Raw genomic sequence first — 21,011 nt, forward strand, 5'->3', positions numbered from 1 at the left:
GTCTCCGCTATTGAAGTTGAAAGAAGCTTAGGAATCTCGACATAAGTAAGAGTCCCGGACCAGATAATATATCAGCTAGTCTCCTGAAATATTGCAGTGGAACCTTTGGCACCTCACCTAGCGTGTTTCTTCAACGCACTGCTAAAGGTTGGAACCTTTCCTTCAATTCTTAAGTCTGGATTCTTGGTCCCTATTTACAAGTCTGGTGAAGTGACTGACACTAAGAACTATAGGCCTATAGTCAATCCAACCAGCCTTAGCCAAGGTGGTTTGAGAGCATAGTGCTAGATAGAATGTCCTTCCTTTTCAAGAATATTGTAATTGCTGAACAGCATGGGTTTAGACATGGAAGATCTACAGTTACAAACCTAACAGTCCTTTGTCAACAGATCCTTTCTGCTTTTAGCAATGGTAAATCAAGTTGACTGTCTCTATCTGGACTATGCTAAGGCGTTCGACAGAATCAGTCACCCCCACCTGCTGAAGAAACTGGAAGCTCTTGGTGTTGCTGGAATCACTTCTACATTGGTTTGACAGTTACCTCTCGAATCGCACTCTCCGGGTGAGCTATGCGTCAGCACTCTCACGGCCTATTCATGCAACATCAGGCGTTCCTCAGGTTCTCTCCTTGGGCCGTTCCTCTTTAGCTTATTTATAAATGATATTGGTGAATACATCAGCGGGGACTTTCTCTTGTTTGCTGATGACGTGAAGATATTTAGAGAAATTTTCCTCAGCTCAACAACAAAATGAATTGCAGAGGGATCTTGACGGTGTGGACCAATGGTGTGTTATCAATGAAATGGACTTGAACCCAACCAAGTGTGTTTCTGTCTCCTTTTCCAGAGCCAGACAGACTCTTCTATTTGACTACTACCTCCAGGAAGCTGCCATCAGAAGAGTGGATAGAATTCGCGACCTCGGAGTACTTCTGACATCAAACCTTGACCCCAGTGCCCATATCTCGGACATTTGCAGCAGGCTAATCGTGTTTCTTGGACTTATCAACCGAACCTGCCGCCAGCACTTTGCTATTCCTGCCATAAGAACACTTTTACGTCACATTAGTTCGGCCAATACTAGAATACTCCGTTACGGTATGGTCCCCACATCAGGTTTGGTCACTGCTCTAGTCTTGATGCTGTACAAAGACGCTTCTAACGGATGGTTGGCGTGAAGATGGATATCGCTACTTGGAGACAAACTTGGAGGAAATGGGACAACAGCTGCACCTTCCTTCCTTGGCTGCTCGCAGGGCTCTACTGGATCTCATGTTCCTCTACAGACTACTAAATAGCCTTATTGATTGTCCGAATTATCCTTTCAGATGATAAACTTCCATGTACCTCGTCAATCTCGTCACCCTCAGCTTTTCTCAAGGAATTTCCATCCGACCAACTACACCTACTACAGTACTCTACCCCGCATAATGAGACTTGGTAATGATGCCTGTGCTGATCTTGACTTCTTTGGCCCTTCTACAGAATCTTTCAAGCGTGTGCACTCGCTTTCATCCTAAAGTAACTCAACATGTTTTCATACTACTAATTTAACTAAGCTGTAAATAATCATTATGCATGTTAATTTATTCTATTATCAATCGTCAATTCTTATTTATTAATTGTTACTATCCTTGTTATTATAATTGTTATTTACTATCGTTACTTATTATTGTTATTTATAATTCCATTTATTATTGTTATTTATAATTTGTTATTTTATTACTGTATTTATAATCTGTTATTTTTTATTATTATTTACTATTTGTTATCTATGATTGTTGTCATAACAGCTGTTATTCATAATTGTATTTATTAGTCCCTTGCACATTCTTTTGATTGTTATTAATGTCTTTTCTGTGCAGCAGCCCTTCTTCTTTGTTGTTTTCAGTTGTACAATTTCTATGTAAAATGGTGTATTGCCGTAAATAAATAAATAAATAAATAAAAAAGGCGTTTGATAGTGAGGAATCTGCAGCTTTGTCACTTTTGGATCTGAGTAAGGCGTTCGATTGAGTCCCATATTCCTATATAGTACAGAAACTTAACGTAATCTACGAGTAATTCAACAATGAAAACTATCTTAATAGGAGTACCTCAGGGGCCCGTTCTTGGTCCTGTTTTATTTTTAGTTATAATAAATTACTTTCGAACACCCTTAATCTAAACTCAGTCATCCACGCAGACAAAACATCGTTATTTGCAAATAATAGATTAACGATTATAAACGATTTGCGGGCTAGTATTGAAACTACACAATTGGAAGCAGGAACTGGTTTAGTTCCAATGGGCTTCACCATAACCAGGAAAACCCCAAAATAGTATTCTCAGTTTGTCAACAGAACAGTCGCAGTCAGTAAAGTTATTAGGGATCTGGATTGATACTAAATTAACTTGGTCAGAACATGTAGACAAGATAATGTGTAAAACAATCTCGAGAGTTAGCTTTTTGTTGTGAACCTGAGGGACTTAATGTCCACAGAATATTTGAAAACTTGATACTTTGGGTTTTCCAATCACATATATCATAATTTGGCCTTATTCTCTGGGGTTATTCAGCTGGTACCCATAGGATCTTGCTTCTTCAAAAGAAGGTGGTGAGGAATTTTGTAGAGTGACACAAGAGCATTGTAGGCCTTTATTTATTCATAGCAATATCTTAACAATAATTAATCTTTACGTATACCAAATTTTAAAATTCGCTAAAACTAACATTGATATTTTTTTAAGCACGACTGAAATTCATAATCACTTAACATGCAATAGATACAAATTAGATATACCCCAACATACATTGGCTAAAATTGGATTATCTCACCAGATAAATGCAATTAGATTTTGTAACAAATTACACAGTTCAGCCATGAACACTTCAAACATGAACAAAGTTAAAAAGCAGGATCTTTAGTTAGCTGCAAAGACATCCTTTTTATACAATTCAGGTATTTTTAAACTGTGATGTGGAGTTGATATTTTAAACTTTAACTAATTTGATCTATATCTCTTTTGTAAATAATCTATTTTTAATTTAATTACAAATAATTTTCATCAAGCGTAATATTATTTATTTTGACGACATATTCAATTTTTAGCTACTTGACGAGATGATTTGGTAATGAGACAGCGTTCCCGAAACTAGTCGTAATAGACATAAACATTGGATTGGCGACGGAAATGTACGTTTAATTATTTAATTTAATAGTCAAATATCAATCCAGGAGGCACACAAATTATATTTTTATTCCCATTTTATATATAATACTATTTTACTCTATATTTTTGGAACATTTCTTTCCCTTGATTGTGATCTTTGGATTTTGGAGTAGCATCAACAATTTGTTTACACTTGAACCTTTTGTTTTCTTCGTGACACATAACCTACAACTGTTACTAATAGTTTTTAATCTTGGAAGACACTTGTTTGAAATAATGTTTTATATTGTTGGTTTAGGTTTAGGTGACCCTAAAGATATTTCAGTTAAAGGTTTAGAAATTGTCAAAAAGTCCGATAGAGTCTATCTTGAAATTTATACCTCAATTCTTTCAGCTGGAAAGGAAGCTCTGGTAACATTAGTTTTAGGCCGAATAGTTGAAATAGGATAAAACAAGTGTCAAGTGGCCCAAGTCTAAGATTGCAATTTTGACGTTAATTTCTAATTCTAATATACATTTTTTATAGTATTATTGTAGTATAAGAGTATTTCGTTAAACATAAACTAGTTTAGGCTATTATTTTATCACCACTATTCATGGGATTTGATCACAGGACAATGGGATAGTTTAATCGATTTTATCAAGGAGTTAGCTGTATCTTTGTTTAACCCTCCAACTGTAAATATAATATTTTCTGTAATGGCAAGCCGATTTTGGACAATTCTAAGAAGTTCAAATTTATATAAAATGGAGGCTACATGCATTATGCAGAGATACACTTAGGCCTTTATGTTTTCTCACCAAAATATTTATAATTTTAATAGGCCTATTAAACTGAAGAAGATGTTGGTACTCATATAAAAATTATCTTGTGAAATGTTTGGTAAAATATTTACTATAGACACTTCACAACATTTGCTGTTTTTTCTAAAGAGAAATATTAAAAGTAAATTAAACAAAGAGTAGAAAACATTTATTTTGGAAAGGCCGAAATAAATAAAAAAAATCATAAAAGGAACTAGTGACTGTAGTATAATAAGCAGCCACATGAAAACCATAAAATTAATTTGTTACCAGTGTTACAAAAAACATTCTCAAGAAAACTTTTTTTAATACTCTAAATTTGGTTTAATATCAACAATTGTGTGCAATTTTAGTTAGAACCAAACCAACTATGATTTTTTAATAAATTAATGTAGTTTTGTTGTTATCATATGTGCAAAAATGCCATTGCAGATTTGTTATGTCTTTGTAGAAAGGTTTGTTTTGTATGGTTATTAAAATATAATTAAAGACTAAAGTATTGTTAATTTCTACAATCTTAAAAACCTATATTTATTTGATAAATATAAATATTTCTTTGCTATAATACAAAAACCTATAACGTAATTCGGTTTGATATACTGTTCCAAATTAATTCAAACAAAGCTTAAAGTCGTATGCGGTATTTGAGAAATGGCCTCAAGTACAATGGTGATGTATATGTGTTATTTGTGTCAAAAGATGTCTTTATGTTTATCCTTCAATATAGTAAAAAGTAATTAAATGTTACACCATTTTGTTTGTTACTGTGTTGTTTTATAAATGTACATAGCCTAGATACATTTTTATTCATCAATCAATTATTACATTTTTAGATATTAAAAGAATACTGTAATTTGAAATACCTATTACGTAATTAGGTTCGACATTTTGATTTCAGAAGTTTTAGATAATTATGAATATTGATGATTCAATACTCATGAATATCGATGATATGATTTTCATGGTGCCTGCTTATTATACTGCATCCGAACTAGTATTTGAACGAGCTGACAGTCATGCCTATGGAAATCAGCTTGTCCTGATGATAACAAAAAATCCCTAGAAATAGAACCAATCTTCACCATGGAGGTAGAAACGATGAATAAACTTCTCTGTGGAGGTAGAAACCTGGGCCAAAATGATGATAAACAGGAAAAAGTACTGAACAACTTTTACCTTCAAATGGAATTGGTTGACATATGTCAAGAAGAATATTCTTCCTGATCAAATAATTATCATAATTATCACATTAATATTGACAACCCTGTTAATTCCTCCTCTTATAACCTACCCCTCCCTTAGTTTGTTATCCTCCCTTTACTCAGAAACCCTGATTCCTCCTGGTCCTGTAGATTGACTAAGATATAACCTAAAAATCCAAACATTAATAATTTTTGTGCCTTAAAATGGTTTGCGACCACCTAACAATGTTTTCTGGAAATATTGTAGGCTACTATTTTAAGAAAAAGTTAAAAGTGGTTTTGGATCGTCTTAGGTAATGGAGCTAAAGTAAACATCCAAATTTTAGTGCAGAACCAAAAATATCAAGTTTTTTTAAACAAAGCATCTGAAAGACACAGAATGTATCATCCAATATGAAAATTAAGTTATAAAACATTGTGTAAAAATGTATGAGTTGTACATATTTTACTGACATACACAAATTAGTAAATTCACAAAAAATACATCTCTGGTTTTTTATATGTTAATGTAAAATATTACTTTACTTATTTTCCAAATATTAAAATATTTACATTACTTTATATATGTTTTCAAGGTCTTCCTATATAGGCCTATTAACCAATCAATTCTTATCAAATAAAAAACTAGATATCGTTATACTCTTTATACATTTTTGTTAGTACTCTTAATACTTCAAAGTTTTTTGTTTCCTCAGACTGATTAAAAGCAAAATTTAAAGTAATAAATTTGTGTATTAAAGGTTTCTACAGAAAGGAAATTTTGATTTGAATACTAGTTGATGGGAGGATTCACTTTTCTCAAATTAACTTTATTTATGTTTGAATTAACTTGATTATGTTCTCTGGAGAGTATTGTGAGGAGTATGCATCTCCATGAACAGTACCCACTGAAACTATGCATATTACATATATTATGCCTGTACACACCTGGGAAATGCCGAAATACTAAAGAAATTTTCCAAACAAAGAAGTCTACTTCAAGGTTATTATATTATATAAAATAGCTGTTACCCATGGTGATATCACTATGTATCAAGGTATTCATGTATTGAGTATTTAAATCAATTTAAACTGTAGAGTTTATCATATCTAACAAAATCTTTTAGTAATACCATGTGTTTGCTACTATGCAATTCTTATAGGAATTTGTAAAACTTAGAGGCCAGTAAGCAGATTCCTGTGGTTGAAGAGGAATACCACTCTTTAATGATGAAGCATTGGGTGTTCACATAAATATTAATTATTTTAGCAAAAGTAGAACCTTTTTTACAATTCTAGACAATGAGTTCAGACTGTAGGAATGCTTAGCCCAGCTACTACCAACAATCACCATGCAGGGGGAACATGTTACTTAATTTTACTCTTATGTTTTTATAATTAATTGTGCTTCAAGAGCTAACTAAAAATATGAGAAAACAAATTTTTTTCTCTGAATTCCGTTTTATACCTAACTTACAGTGTCTGTGTTATATAATATATGTAATGTAAGATTTTAATGTAATATATTATAGAGTTTAAAATTTCAAATTATACAAAGATTTTTAAAATATGTATAACTTATATTTAATTCCAGAAATGTGTATAAAATCTACACATATTTGAACAAATTTATAAGTTGATTTCAGCAATATACAGTTTCAAAAAAATATATTTAGAAAACATTGTTGTACATTTATTATTTAATGTAGTTATTCGATTTAATACTATTTATGTAATTTTAAAACATCTATTCAACTATAGTTCAATGAAATTAATTCTGATATAGTCACTTCTAACAACACTTATTTTTTAACTAAACCACCACATATAAAATCTCGATCAGCTGTCTGTAGTACACAAGAAGTTAGTAATTTTTCTTTTTTTATTTTAAACTTGTTTCTTGGAGTGTATCTTTGGTATTTGTCTAAAAATTGTAGTCTCAATTTTACAGACTGCATTGTTGCTCAGATGTATTGTTGTCAGTCAGATAAGTTTTTTGGATTTTGTGTCAAGATCAACAAACAACTTTTTTACGTTTTTTATAAAGGGGAATGACCTTGGAAATCTTTAACTTTGCTGGAAAATGACCGTTTTGTAAGGAAAGTTTGGTGATGTGCAAATTAATTCTGAAGTAGCAGATGGCTTGAAACTCTAAGGCTCCTGTTGAAGCAAACTTATATTTTATTTTACACATTTATAGTTTCTTAAGAATGGTGATCAAATTTATTTAGCACTATTGACAAAAACATTTTAACACTTTAAAAAGAATTAAGTAAGTTAATAGTGCCATAGATAAATAAGTTATACTTTAAATAAATTATCACAAGTTATTACAATTAAGACATACATTACCAATATTTAACACTAAGCTAACAGAATTTTGCTACAGGAAGAATTTTATGGTAGAGAAATTCTTTTGGCGGACAGAGAACTTGTGGAACAAGGATCTGAAGAAATCCTGAAAGATGCTGATACAAAGGATATTGTGTTGCTCGTAGTGGGAGATCCATTCAGTGCCACCACTCATACAGACCTTTTCCTCAGAGCTAAACAGTCAAATATTCCTTGCAAAGTTATTCACAATGCTTCCATTATTAATGCCATCGGTTGCTCTGGATTACAGGTATGCATTTTCACTTACAATACAATTTAAGAAAACTCATTGTATTTTAAATTAATATTACTGTTTTATTATTTATATATAGTATTTAATTTGTTTTTGTTGTCATTTTAATATTAAATGGGGTATCAAGGGCTGAAGATCACTCATAGTGCCGATGATATGTATACATGCATGGTGCTAGTCGTAGTCCAATCACTGTCCGCTTCACTTGTAAACAATGTATTTGATTTTATACATTTATGTTCTATATATTACAATATATTTGTAATAAAACTGATTAAATTAAACATTTTTTTGCTTCTTTCCACTTTTCATACAGTGAAGGCGCAGAAAATAAATATAACACAAGCAAAAGTTTTAAAAATAAAACAAAATATAACCGTTCTTACTCAGAAATCTTACAAAATATTTTGTTATACTTTTCATAAAGGTTACAAATATAAAAAAAAATAAGGTGTTCGTAAAAATTAACTTTGGTTTTTTTTCTATAAGTGAGTGCTAAAGAGCAATTTTACCACGGCGCTCAAAGGGTTAAAACGCTCTATCCACTTTGTTTCTGTTCATACAACTTTCATCATTCTATGGTAAAGTTGTCACTTCCTGGATTTTCATATTCAGAAAGTGAAAAAATGAATAGCAGGACATTGTTTAACCTATGTAGAAGTTGTAAGTGAACTTGATTAGATCGTTCAATCTAATTTTGAGGTTATGAACACAACATTTTAACTCATCCGCTGATTATGGCACTATCTGTTTAATGATTGCTTCTCATAGATTACTCTTGACCAGATTGATAGATTCCAATGTCTATATATACTGATGTCAAAGATACCTGTATAAAATCCCAAAGTATATATATACAGATATTTGCAAATTGATTGTTTAAAATATAAAACATAATGAAACTTACACTTTTGCTATATGTACCAGCATCATTCCAAAGAATCTGTCTTTAATTTCAGACTGAATTGAAATCTGTAACATACTGCAAATACCTCTGAGCCTGGTGATTTAAGGACAGCAGAATCTTTTTTAGATTTAAGTCCAAATATAGTAATACGGGTTTAGAGTTGGATAGACGGCAAATGCTTACTACAGGCAATAATGAGTTTAAATTAGATTCAGGGCTGTGTAAGGATATTTCTGGAGATTTTACTATAAGAGATGTGTGCTTACTTCACCAAAATGTACAACATTTGCCGTCTCGAATAAACTTGTTAAAAATTTTATTAGATGAAGTTCAGCCCAATGTCATTGCCTTATCTGAACACAAAATGACACAGACTGAACTTGAAATTTTAAATATTACAAACTTTAAAAAATCTCTTTTTATGCCAGAACAACTTCCAGTGGAGGAGGTGTTTTAATCTTAGCACGAAATAACTTAAAATGCAATAACATTTCAATCTCTTCAGTAAAATCTCTGGAAACTGATAAGGAGTTTGAGTGCTGTCTCTCTGAGATACATTTAAAATAATTTTCTTTTGTATTAGACTGTTTGTATAGAAGTCCTAATCATTGTTACATTGAGCCTTTTTTGACAAGTTAGATGCACTATGTGACATTCTGTGTAATAAATTTAGAAATATTGTACTGGTAGGTGATTTTAATATAAATGTATTAAACAAATGTTCATAACAAATTTAACAGCATTTTAAAGTCATATAATTTACAGTATAAAATTGATTTTCCAACCAGAGTCACTTCTGAATCACAAACGACTATTGACAATATAGTAACAAATTTACCTCATAGACAAACTAAAGTTATTGGCATTCATTGTTACACATATCTCTGATCATGATGCACAAATACTGGAAGTTTTGTATCATGGTAACAAACAAAACTACATGCTAAACAAATTCATAGGAAAATATACTCCATGTAATACCAAATAATTTTTGAACAGCCTGCCAAAGACATCATGGTTAGATGTATATCTAGCACCAGTGAATATGAAGTATTGTGTTTTTAATTCTATTTTTAATTATAATTTTGAAGTAAATTTCCCCAGAGTAATGGTATTCAGTAAGGAATACCACAGAAATAAATGGATTACTGATGAAATAAAACACATACAAAGAGAACTGATTAATTTATAAAAAACTTATAGGATATCTAAAGATAACAATTTAAACTTTATAATTAAAGAGATGAAAATAGATTTGTGGAAATTTTGTTAATGCTGAAAGGAAAAGTTTTTTTTTGATGGGAAAATAAATAATTCTAGCAATAAGTCAAAATCAACTTGGTAATTGATCAAATCTGAAATTAATAAAAAAATGCTTGTAAGGAAAATATTTGTGTTTTAAATGAGGATAAAAATGAGCTGACTAGTGATCCTGTATATGTTGGAAATTGTTTTAATGATTATTTTGTGTCTGTAGTTGATAAGTTAGTCTTACCTAATTTACCTTCTTGGGATGAAAACCATCACAAAATTCAAAATTTTAGTGAAGCACCAAATAGATTTAGATTTGAGCAAATTACAGAAACTAAATTAGAAAAGATTATATTACAATTTGAGAATAAAATGTCTACAGGACATGATGAAACACCAATTAAACTGGTGAAGCAATCTCTTCCATTCATTCTAAAACCGCTTACTCATCTAATAAATTCGTCTCTTATTTCTGGCCAGTTTCCAAATGAACTTAAGGTTGCTAGGGTAATTCCTATTTTTAAAAAAGGAAATCCGAACTATCCATCATGTTTTAGACCAGTGTCCCTTCTGCCAGTTTTTTCTAAAGTTTTTGAAAAGGTTGTGTACATTCAACTTATGAACTACTTAGAATTCAATAACTTATTGGATAATCAACAGCATGGTTTTAGGAAGGGGAAATCAGCGATTACTGCAGGCATATTAGAACGGCATATTACTGCAGCAATTTATTCAATCAATAATTGATACTATTGATAAAAGTGAAAAAGTAGTTGGAATTTTCTTAGATCTCTCTCGAGCTTTTAACAGAGCGAAAGCAATCTGTTGAAGTAGAGCACACATCTCCACAATTAGAATCAAGTAAATACTGTTACATTAGGAAATTCAAATCTGCAATACAAACCATAAAATATGGAGTACCACAAGGGTCAATTTTGGGTCCTTTACTGTTTCTGTGTTACATGAATGGAATGCCCAAAATAGTCCTTCAAAATTGTTATATTTGTCAGTTTGTGGATGATACTAATATTACAGTATCTGGTAGTTAAGAAGAAGACATTGAAATATCTTCTCACATCAGCATAAATTTAGTAAAACAATATTTAGATGGCAAAAAATTACTTTTAAATTCCACCAAATCGAATGTTATTTCTTTTTCTACAAGACAAACCAGAACCAAAATTAATATTGGCATCAATGCAAACGAAGACGAAGTAAGCCAAGTTGAATACACCAAATTTTTAGGATTTTTAATTCATGAAAACCTTTTCCTGAAATAAACATGTTGACCATATTATTCATAAAATGTCTTCCGGTATTTATGCACTGAGACAATTGTTAAGGGTTTGTAGTTTACAAACTTTACGATCCGTATATTTTTCTCTAGTGCATTCACACTTATCATAATGGAATAAGCATATATGGCACGACAACAAAAAAGTATCTGGATAGGTTACTAATTCAACAAAAAAAGAGCTCTACGGGTTATCCTTAGGTTTAAAAAGACTGACTCCATTAAGAAGTTATTTACAGAAAATGGAATTTTAACGGTATACAGTTTATATATTTATGAAACAGTTCTTTATGCGAAACAAGAAGAAAACACCACTCCAACTTTAGTTAGTCATCAATACAACACAAGGCATAACAGAAATGTCCCACAACATAATCTTGAATTTTTCAAAAAGAAAACTGATTTTATGGGACATAAGTTCTTTAAAGACCTACCAAGAGAAGTAAGAAAAGAACAAAACTTAAAAAAAATGAAATTAAAATCTGACTTGCTGAAACTAGCACTTTATTCTTTTGAGGAATATTTGGAAAGAAGGTAAATTGAGAGGTACCTATTTTATATATATATATATATATATATATATATATATATATATATATATATATACTTTGTTGCTATCTTTATATAATTAATTTAATGGTATTTTAACGGCAAATTTATGTTTTTATTTTACAGTATTCTTATTATGATGATTCTTATTATGAAAGTAATATTACTTGACTCTATTCTTGTACGTGATGTGCATTTCATGAATAAAGACTTTTTGAATCTTGAAATATCCTGATCTTATTCAAGAAAGCTTGAACCCTTCTAATAATTTTTGTCAAAGCAGTAACCGATTATCCGGTCAAAACATTGCAGTATTGTCCTGTGACATGACTATAACCTAGTGGTACCCCGAGCTTTCTAGATGGAGTACATTTTTTAGGCACTCAGTTTGCAATATAGGCTGTGCAAAACTCGATATAGTGGATGACTTATTTTGTGGTAGATTGTCATAATTTTCCCTTCTTTTAGTTTTATGTTATTAGGACAAAATAAATTCTGTAGTTTTAGAAGCGATTATATTCTGATACATTTTATAATTATATTTTGTTAGTTGGCTGGGCAGTCAGGAAAATTTTAGGTCAAAAGGATATTTTGAATATATATATGTAATTAAGTATTAGTATAATAAATGGTCGACTGAAATCCCTTTTAATTAAGTATTTTTGGAGCTCATGTAATAATTCAATAAAGTTTTTTTTATTAAGTTTTTTTTAATTTTAGTCTTAAATCATTTTACCAGTGTGAGTGATAAAATGCTTTTCAGTCATATCAATAGTAGACATATGATTGCTTAACTTGTTCAGTATGAATTAGTCCATAAAATATGTACATTTATACAAGGGGTGTTCAATAAAGACTGACAGTACTCTTTCAATACCTTTAATATAAAAGTACAGTATGGATGTACACCAACCACGATAATCGAAGAACGTAATCACCATTGCCTTTGCACGGGTTTTTTTAGCATCAGTACACTTTTTTCCACCCACTCTGTACTCTGCTGTTTTGTTGCAGGATCATAACAGTAAATCCAACTTTTATCAGCAGTAATAATATTTTTCCACCATGCATCACCTTCTCGACGCATGCACTGTAACTAAAGTTGGCAAATTTTAACACGATTTTGTTTCTGAACTGGTGTTAACAGACGTGATATGCAATGAGCACAGACACGTGACATGTTCAAATGATCATGCATGAGTGTATGGACACTGCCAATTGATATATCGAGCATTATAGCAAGCTGTCTAATAGTGAAATGTGGGTCAGTGTGAATCATAACACCCCCAGTATTGATTGTTTCTTTGGTAATGGCAGAAACAAGGACCAGGCCCACCTTCCAACTCAAATGATTCCCGTCCATTTTAAAAGTCTTTATGCCACCTAAAACAAGTTCTTTCAGTCACTAGCTGTTTCCCGCGGCTTCGCACGCGTCTCTTAAGCTTTGCCCGTATATTTCTTTGCCTTCAAATAGTGTTTGGATATTTTAATATACGTAACTACTGTGTTGTAATTGCAGTTTATAATGTGCAGGCGCTTTGATAACTTTTATATCTTGCAGTACAGCCTGGTGGTTAGTTACATCAATGGGCATTGCGTATAAACCTTCTACATAGAAAAATACAAATTTTCATAGTGATCGGTCCAATAGTTTCTGAGTCTATAAAGGACAAACACACAAACATTCATTTTTATATATTATGATTGCAGAAACAGTTTAAACAAAATTTGTCGTTTCTCTTAAGCTTACTCTATGCTTTAAAACTATAAGTGTAAAGAAATTTATATATAAATATATTTTTTGTCGCATTATATATGTTTACAAAGAACAGCTGATTAAAAATTTGAAAAGACTCTTTCACTTAATAACATATGTTTGCTGCAATGCATTTCTTACGGGTATTTCTGTAACCAGTGGGGCGGAATCCTGAATCGGGAAAGGGATAAAAAGTATCCTATAACCTTCTACAGATCAAGACGAACAAATTAAAAAAAAAATTAGGCGAATCCGTCCAGCCGTTTGTGAGTGATGCTGTTACACACGAACAGTTTCATTTTTATATATATAACATTGCATCAATACCAAAAGCTTTTTTCAAGTCGCTGTAAGTATCTGTAGCACTTTTCCCTAGTTTTGCATAAAACTTTATCGCATATCTTTGCTCACAAAAATCAGTCATAGTAAACTTTAGAGGCAAAAATGTGTAACTGTTTATTAATCAGTTGCCATGACAACAATAAATATGCAATAATGTTAACAACTGATTTGGTTGTTGCTAATACTTCAATATTTTATACAAACTTGAAAAAAAACAAATTGTTGTACTTTGTTTGTTTACATGTACGCTACTGTCAGTCTTTATTGAACACTCCTTGTATAATGAAACATGTATCATTGGGCACTTGTCAAAGTGAACATGTTAGTAAATTGTTACATAAACATTATCTATTGTGTACTATCCTATTTTCTGTTTATAGCTTTATAATTTTGGTGAAACAGTATCCATACCTTACTGGACCAGTTCATGGCAGCCAGACAGCTTCTATGACAAGATTTGCAGCAATAAAAGTCGAGGATTGCACACTCTTTGTTTGCTAGGTAAGATACAAGCTGAGACTGATATTGTGGTCAAGTAATATTGATAACTATTATGCCAAATCTATAAACAGTGCTATTGATAGATGTAGGTCAGGAGGTAATGTCATTGTTTTGCTGAGCAAACGTTTTTACGTTTCATCTTCATGTTTCTTATGAATCAATTTTTAAATCAAACTGTCTGATGATCTATATTTGTTGCCAAGTGATGGATGGGGAAGATTGTGCTGGTTACTACATGTAGAGTCGGTTCCATTGCTTCTTTTCGCGCAAACTGTTCTCGAATCACCATCTTGGTTCGTTTCTCTCTTGTGTGTTGTGTTTGTTATTGTGTTTAATGTATCATAGCTGTGTAAATGTAACTGTCATAAAATTGAGGAAGATATTGAACACTTGTTTTCTGAAGTAGAAGAATCCGATTCAGGTTCAGATAGTTCAGTATTTTGGAAATTAACATACACTGATTGATGGGTGCCAGTGGGGGATGGAAAACTAGTGGAGTATTAAGTATGGACTGGATGAGGATCAACACCAGTGGTAGCAGGCTGGAAACATCTATTCCAGTCAACAAGGATTCCTAGACATCTTCAGTGAACTTTAAGTCTGGCAGGTCATTAGAAAAAAGAACAAAAACACAATGAATCGTAAAGAAATCAAATTAAGTTGTGGTTCATCGACAGACTAAACTGCAAGCTGCTCTTGATATACAGTTATATAAGACTAAATTAAAGACAATTTTTGAATAGGATGGGAGAAAGTATACTCACCAGAGATGTCTTCATCTGCCACACGGTACAGCACTTGAGTTTCCATCTTCCAACAAAAGAATTGTCACATGGTCTTTACAATGTTTGGGCACTTGAGAGTAATAGAGTACACAAAATGGAGGGTTTTTTATTCAGTGTGACATAGGTTTACATTTGATGCTTAACTTAGTAAACATATGACTTGTAAAATGAATTAAAACATAATTTCTTAAAGCTAAAATTATTAATTCTAAAGTGAATAAAAATAACTCAAATCAGAAAAAAATAGGAAGATGACTGTAATGACAACATAATACAAAATTGAAATCTAAATCATTTTACAAAATAAGTGCTAACCTTCTCTTAGTTAAAAATTTCTTCAAAAGATATACTGGCCTAGGAGTTATGCTTAAAGGATAATCAGAATTGTTTCAATGTTTGAATAGTTTTTAATTCATTAGTTAGCCTATTATAAAGTCTTAATGCTGCATAGCGAGTCCTTCGTTTGTAAAGACTGTCGGTTGGCTGGATAGTGAAGTAAACATGTCTCATTCAGTAATGATGTTCTACTTGGTCTAAAATAAAAATTTTCTGAATTAGCCTTGTAATAACCAAGAATTCAAGAACATAAATTGATGGCCTGTTTTGAATAAAATGAGGCCTTAAACCCAGCTGAAACATAATTCTTTTATTCATTTTTGAATTTTAAAAACTTTATTTGGGTCAACTGAATCACCCCAAAGCACCACGCCATATCATAGATACACATTTACATAAGTATAGTATAAAGTTTTTAATACAACCAGAATTACAGAAAAAGCAAGAACTTCAAAGCATGCAGAACTCCGCAACTGCTGATGCATGCTCCTTCCAGTTAATGTTACTGTCTACTAAGAGCCCCAAAAATTTTGAGGAAACCATAGTGATGTTGTGTCATCGGTAAAAAGAATTACTGATGCACTGGAGAAAGCCTGCAGTAGGTCGTTAACATAGAGCAGGAAGAGTAATGGACACAACACGGTTATGTTATGTTATCCACATCTGGACTGCTAATTGTGTAGTTTTGTTTACAGATGTCTTTTGCGAATTTTTTTTTCAGTAGCAGGTGACATCAATTACCTTCCAGTAACTTCCAAAATATTGATTTGTATTTTACTGCTAAAAGTATTTATTACCAGTTAAAGACCTTTAAACCTTTAAATTATTCATAAATCAAAAGCCTACAAGTTGTTTTTGATGTTAATGGTCTTTGATTTTGTTTTTAATTAACAATTTTTGTTGCTTTCCTATATGATTTTATTAACCTCTATGTAGCAGAGTTTGTTAATTGTGAACAAATAATTTTGTTCTTTGTTTGGAAATTTTTTATTCAAATTGAGCAAAGTTTTATCATATGCAGTTAATTATATAATACCTCAGTGAACAAATAATTTTGTTCTTTGTTTGGAAATGTTTTATTCAAATTGAGCAAAGTTTTATCATTTGCAGTTAATTATATAATACCTCAGAATAGGTGATCCTTTTAGATCAAGTGATATTCGTGAAATTCTTCATTTACAAGAGACATATTGGCGTCTTCACTTATTTCTCTTACGAAGTGACTTGTGGGTGCTAAGCGCTCACTTCACTTTTATGACGTCTATTGGCGTCTTTGGTTATTTCTCCTCCGTGTCTGAACAAATTGTTTAGTTATTGCTTCTTTTGTTCACATAAAGTAGAAATTATAAACAGATGCCTTTACACAAAATTGTTAATAATTCCTGTCAATTTTCATATTTGTTCATTATCACTATCATAATTTATTTGTTTAACCCTAGTATGGAATACAGATGACTCAAAACAGCAACAGCGGATTTCCTAAGTAAGCCATTTGCACATTCAAGACATCAAGTCAGGATGGTTGTGTAGTCTAAGGCGTTACTCTCGGATGTGGGAGTTAGCTTTAGAGTTGCGGGTTTGATACCTTCGCCTGACGATAGAGATTTTTGTGGTCTGGTGTACATTTATGAGGCACTGGTCTGGTTTAAAGCCGATGGGAGAGCCCACATTAAATTAACAGTGGTTGGCTTGGGTGGAAGTTAATGTGGTCAATGATTTTCTTATATAAGTGTACCAGACCCAAAACATCCATTTTGCGTTTTTTTGTCTTCACAATTATTAAAAAAACTACTTTATTTGTTTATTTTACGCAAAACGATGTATTTATTATAAATTATGATTCTAACAATAGTTTTTAATAGTTAAAAATCTATGTAAACCACAATAACACCCAAATTGTAAGATGCAAGAGTCACTCACGGTGGAAAGAATGATCCTAAATTACGACTTTGCTAGTTCCAGGGTTATTATGTTTATATTCATTTATTAAATGTTGCTTTATGTTAAATAATTTGTGTTATTAAATACAAGCAATAATAGAGTTAGGCAGTGTACCCACCCTGAGTTAGTCAAGGTAAATAAAACATAAAAGTCATATCAAATAGACAAACATTTAAGTTCATTGTATCATTGTAACGGTCAGATATACATGATTTAATTTTTTTTTACTAAGAGAAAGATACAAAATTATTTAAAAACCATTCAAGGAAACTTGAACTTGGAGTGGAGAAGGCTATATGCCAAAGCCTAATGTTTTACACTATGTCATAGGACAGATAAAAATGGTTTCCGGTTTCCTGTTTCCTGTCTCCAAGGTCTAATGAATGGCTCATTATCAACATGCACAAACAACAACTGTGTGAATTTTTCTTTACATAGTTTCATTTTACATGTGGCACCAGCTCTATCTCTGCCTAAGACAAGATTTGTTTTATGCACATTCGATTCTTTGATATTTCCAACGGTATTATAAGCCAGCAAGGGGACTGTTAATTTGGCAGGGATGTGAGTTGCATTTAAAAATAATTATACTTACTTGTGTAAACATAAATGGTTTTCTCTGCAATTTAGATATAATACTGCATTAAATTATTGATACTATAATTAGTCTTATAATACAAGTCTTTCACATGGTTCTTAAATAATAATTTTAAGCCTTAATCCATTGCGGATCGTATTGTTTTGGCATGCGGAAACCAGCGGGCACGAATTAATTTATGGTCAGCGGCCGAACGAACAGCAATGGTACGAAACATCATATCGCTCGCCATTGTATACTCACTTCATATCTACATTGAACTGGATTCTGGTTTCTAAAAATATCTCCATCTATATTCTTAAAAACAAAATAATTTAATACAATATATTGCCTATGAACTATTGTAATAAATATCTCTAATAAATATCGATCAAGTTCAGACGGTCGTAAGTTTTCCATTTTAATCAGCTCATTAATATGACATGCAAATTATACCATAAAATGCGATACCAGTTACTATTATAATAACAGTTGAGGAAAACAACCAAGCAGAAGCGCTAAAAAGCAGAGAGTAAAATCATATGAATGATTTTTCAACTTCGACATACAACTGCAATCTGTAGGGTATTTATAAAACTTGAAAACTCTGAACGTAGACAGTTGTTAAACACTCTTAGTTGACAAGTGAAGATGATCACCCAATCTATCAGACATTAATAGAACTATTCGGAGGGAACTTAAAAGCAGACTGCTTTTGCGACTTGAGCTCGTCATCGTGCCGTTAGGCCCGGCCGCTGCGTGACGAGCATAGCTCGTCAGTGATCCGCAATGGGTTAATATGTACTATCATTCGAGATGATTCATACATTTTATATAGTCTTTTATATAAAATTCCTAATTTGTATAAAAAGTTGGTTCATTAGTTCTACTGTTTGCAGTTATCTCTTTTAGAAAGTATAGTAGATCTTGTCTGTTAGATATTCGTGTAAAGGAACCAACAGTAGAGAGCTTGATGAAGAAGAAGAGAGAATATGAGCCACCAAGGTTCATGACAGTAAGTGAGGCTGCTACACAACTGTTGCAGATCATTTCGGGTCGCGGCTCAGGTGATGATATTTCAGGTCAGTTGACATGAACACATAAAATACACATAAGTTGGTTGCTGCCAGTATGCCTGATTCAGTGTTAACACTTTAGGTTTTTAAAAGCAATAGGAGTAAGGATGTAGAATATCTAGGTATATAGAATTTTTATTTAAATTCCCATCTCTGAGTAAGGAAACTCATTTTTCAGAGTCATTACAACACTAAAAAGTTTAATACTTAGAGAAACATTGATAATTTTCATCTATTGTTTATTAAATAAAAAAAACTGGTATATTTTTATGTACAGGTATAATACCATTGTAATGAAGTGTTAATGATGCTTATACAATACTTCAGCATATATTAAAACGATAACAGTTTTTCTCTAAAGTTATCATAGACTAAGAAAAAAATATTTAAAAGCATTTAAAGCACTAAGAAAGACAATACTAGTACTAAACATTATAAATACCCAAAGATATCAGGTTGCATTGTTTTACATTATTTAATTTTAAAGATAAATATTCTTGCTAATTTCCATTGAAGACATCAGATGACTGTGTTTCAATCCTCGTTTATTCATCACTTCATCAAAATTACAAGTATTGTATAATTCCAAAAAACTAAAAATACCTTTGCTTTGGGTATTTAAGTGACGACCATTGGATGAATAACCAATTTGTACTTACCTTCCTGTTGGGTATTTACCCGACCCACATCACTGGTATTCAGTATCCTTGTTTTAAAATACTGCTTGAATAGGGAGCTTGAATAAAACACATAAATTATAGGAAATATCACAGCCATTCTATAATTTTACTAAGTACACAATAAAATAAGCTTGAATGCGTTGGAATGTTGCAGAACTGACAGAGGTGACAGAGTGTGTCGGGGTGGCTAGAGTGGGCTCCCCAGACCAACGCATCTGTTATGGATCTCTAGCATCATTCGCAGATCTGGATCTCGGCCCCCCACTTCAGTCGCTTGTCATTATCGGCACACTCCACCCACTCGAACAAGAATTTCTCTTTCAAATTGCTGAAACTGTGTCGTAACAAATAAATAATTTTTAAATACGTTTTTTCACATGGATTCCTACTGATTTAAAAACCAGAATGATATAATATAAATAATTTGAATAACATAATGTAGTATTGTTTGTTCTTAATGTGTCACATTTATATATTGTTATGAAGTAGCTGACATTGCTATGGGGACTAAGAAATGATGAACATTCACTTAATAAGCAACTATTAGTTTATCCTTGTGGTTTGATAACATACAAAATATGACATAATGTAGTATTGTTTGTTCTTAATGTGTCACATTTATATAAATCAAATCAAATCAAATTCTTTATTGCCTTTATACAAGTTTCACAAGCATGGCATCGTCAAATTAGAACAGGAACAAGAATAAAAATTCAACTTAATACTAAAAAAATATTAAGAACATTTCACAAATATAATATCGACTGTAGGGCATGAGTTATTATATTAAAAAATTTAAAAAATTTAGTTTAAGATTAAAGACTACATAAAAGACAACTTAACACATTTAGATTCATACATTTTGAGATAGGCTGCAAAATTCAATAAATTCCTTAATGTCATATACACTTAGCTCTATGAACAGTAATTTTAACTTAAATTTAAATTTTTTATCATCTAGACATTTTATTTCATAGGTAACATATTATAAATTTTCTTACCTAATTCAAATGTCGATTTAATTGTTGTGTGATAATTACATTGCCTAACTCTAAGAAAGTTACTCTGTCTAGTAAAATAATCATGAACTGAGCTGTTAGTAGGAATTAGATCTAAGTTAGCCCTAATATACATTAACAAATTCAACAGATACAACGAAGGGACAGTAAGAACACCCAGACTTTTAAATAGAGGCTTACAATGAGTTCTACAGCTAACACCACATATAATTCTTAAAACTCTCTTTTGCAAAA

General features: G+C 31.6%; 2 protein-coding genes across 4 annotated transcripts in view; one reads left to right on the plus strand and one right to left on the minus strand.

Annotated features, from left to right (window-relative positions):
* The first annotated feature begins 3,335 nt into the window (after positions 1-3,335).
* On the plus strand, positions 3,336-20,134 carry LOC124373798 (diphthine methyl ester synthase). The gene is made up of 5 exons (XM_046832137.1): positions 3,336-3,563; positions 7,527-7,760; positions 14,243-14,363; positions 18,941-19,084; positions 19,913-20,134. The coding sequence occupies exons 1-5, from the start codon at positions 3,429-3,431 to the stop codon at positions 20,101-20,103; spliced, it is 825 nt and encodes a 274-aa protein (XP_046688093.1). The 5' UTR covers positions 3,336-3,428; the 3' UTR covers positions 20,104-20,134.
* LOC124373775 (sorting nexin-14-like) overlaps positions 19,834-21,011 on the minus strand; it is a 62,613-nt gene continuing 61,435 nt past the window's right edge. For 2 of the 3 annotated variants that reach the window (XM_046832118.1, XM_046832130.1), the window contains one exon: positions 19,834-20,092. The gene's annotated coding sequence lies outside the window, so the exon portion shown is untranslated. The remainder of the gene's footprint in view (positions 20,093-21,011) is intronic. The other variant, XM_046832125.1, reaches the window with a different exon arrangement.

The sequence above is a fragment of the Homalodisca vitripennis genome, chromosome 1 (genome assembly GCF_021130785.1).
Source record: "Homalodisca vitripennis isolate AUS2020 chromosome 1, UT_GWSS_2.1, whole genome shotgun sequence".
NCBI lineage: Eukaryota > Metazoa > Arthropoda > Insecta > Hemiptera > Cicadellidae > Homalodisca > Homalodisca vitripennis.

Coding starts and splice junctions, on each gene's coding strand:
- LOC124373798 (XM_046832137.1), top strand. CDS start 3,429: ATGTTTTATATTGTTGGTTTAGGTTTAGGTGACCCTAAAGATATTTCA. Junction 3,564..7,526: donor CAGCTGGAAAGGAAGCTCTG/GTAACATTAGTT, acceptor ATTTTGCTACAG/GAAGAATTTTATGGTAGAGA. Junction 14,364..18,940: donor GCACACTCTTTGTTTGCTAG/GTAAGATACAAG, acceptor CTTGTCTGTTAG/ATATTCGTGTAAAGGAACCA.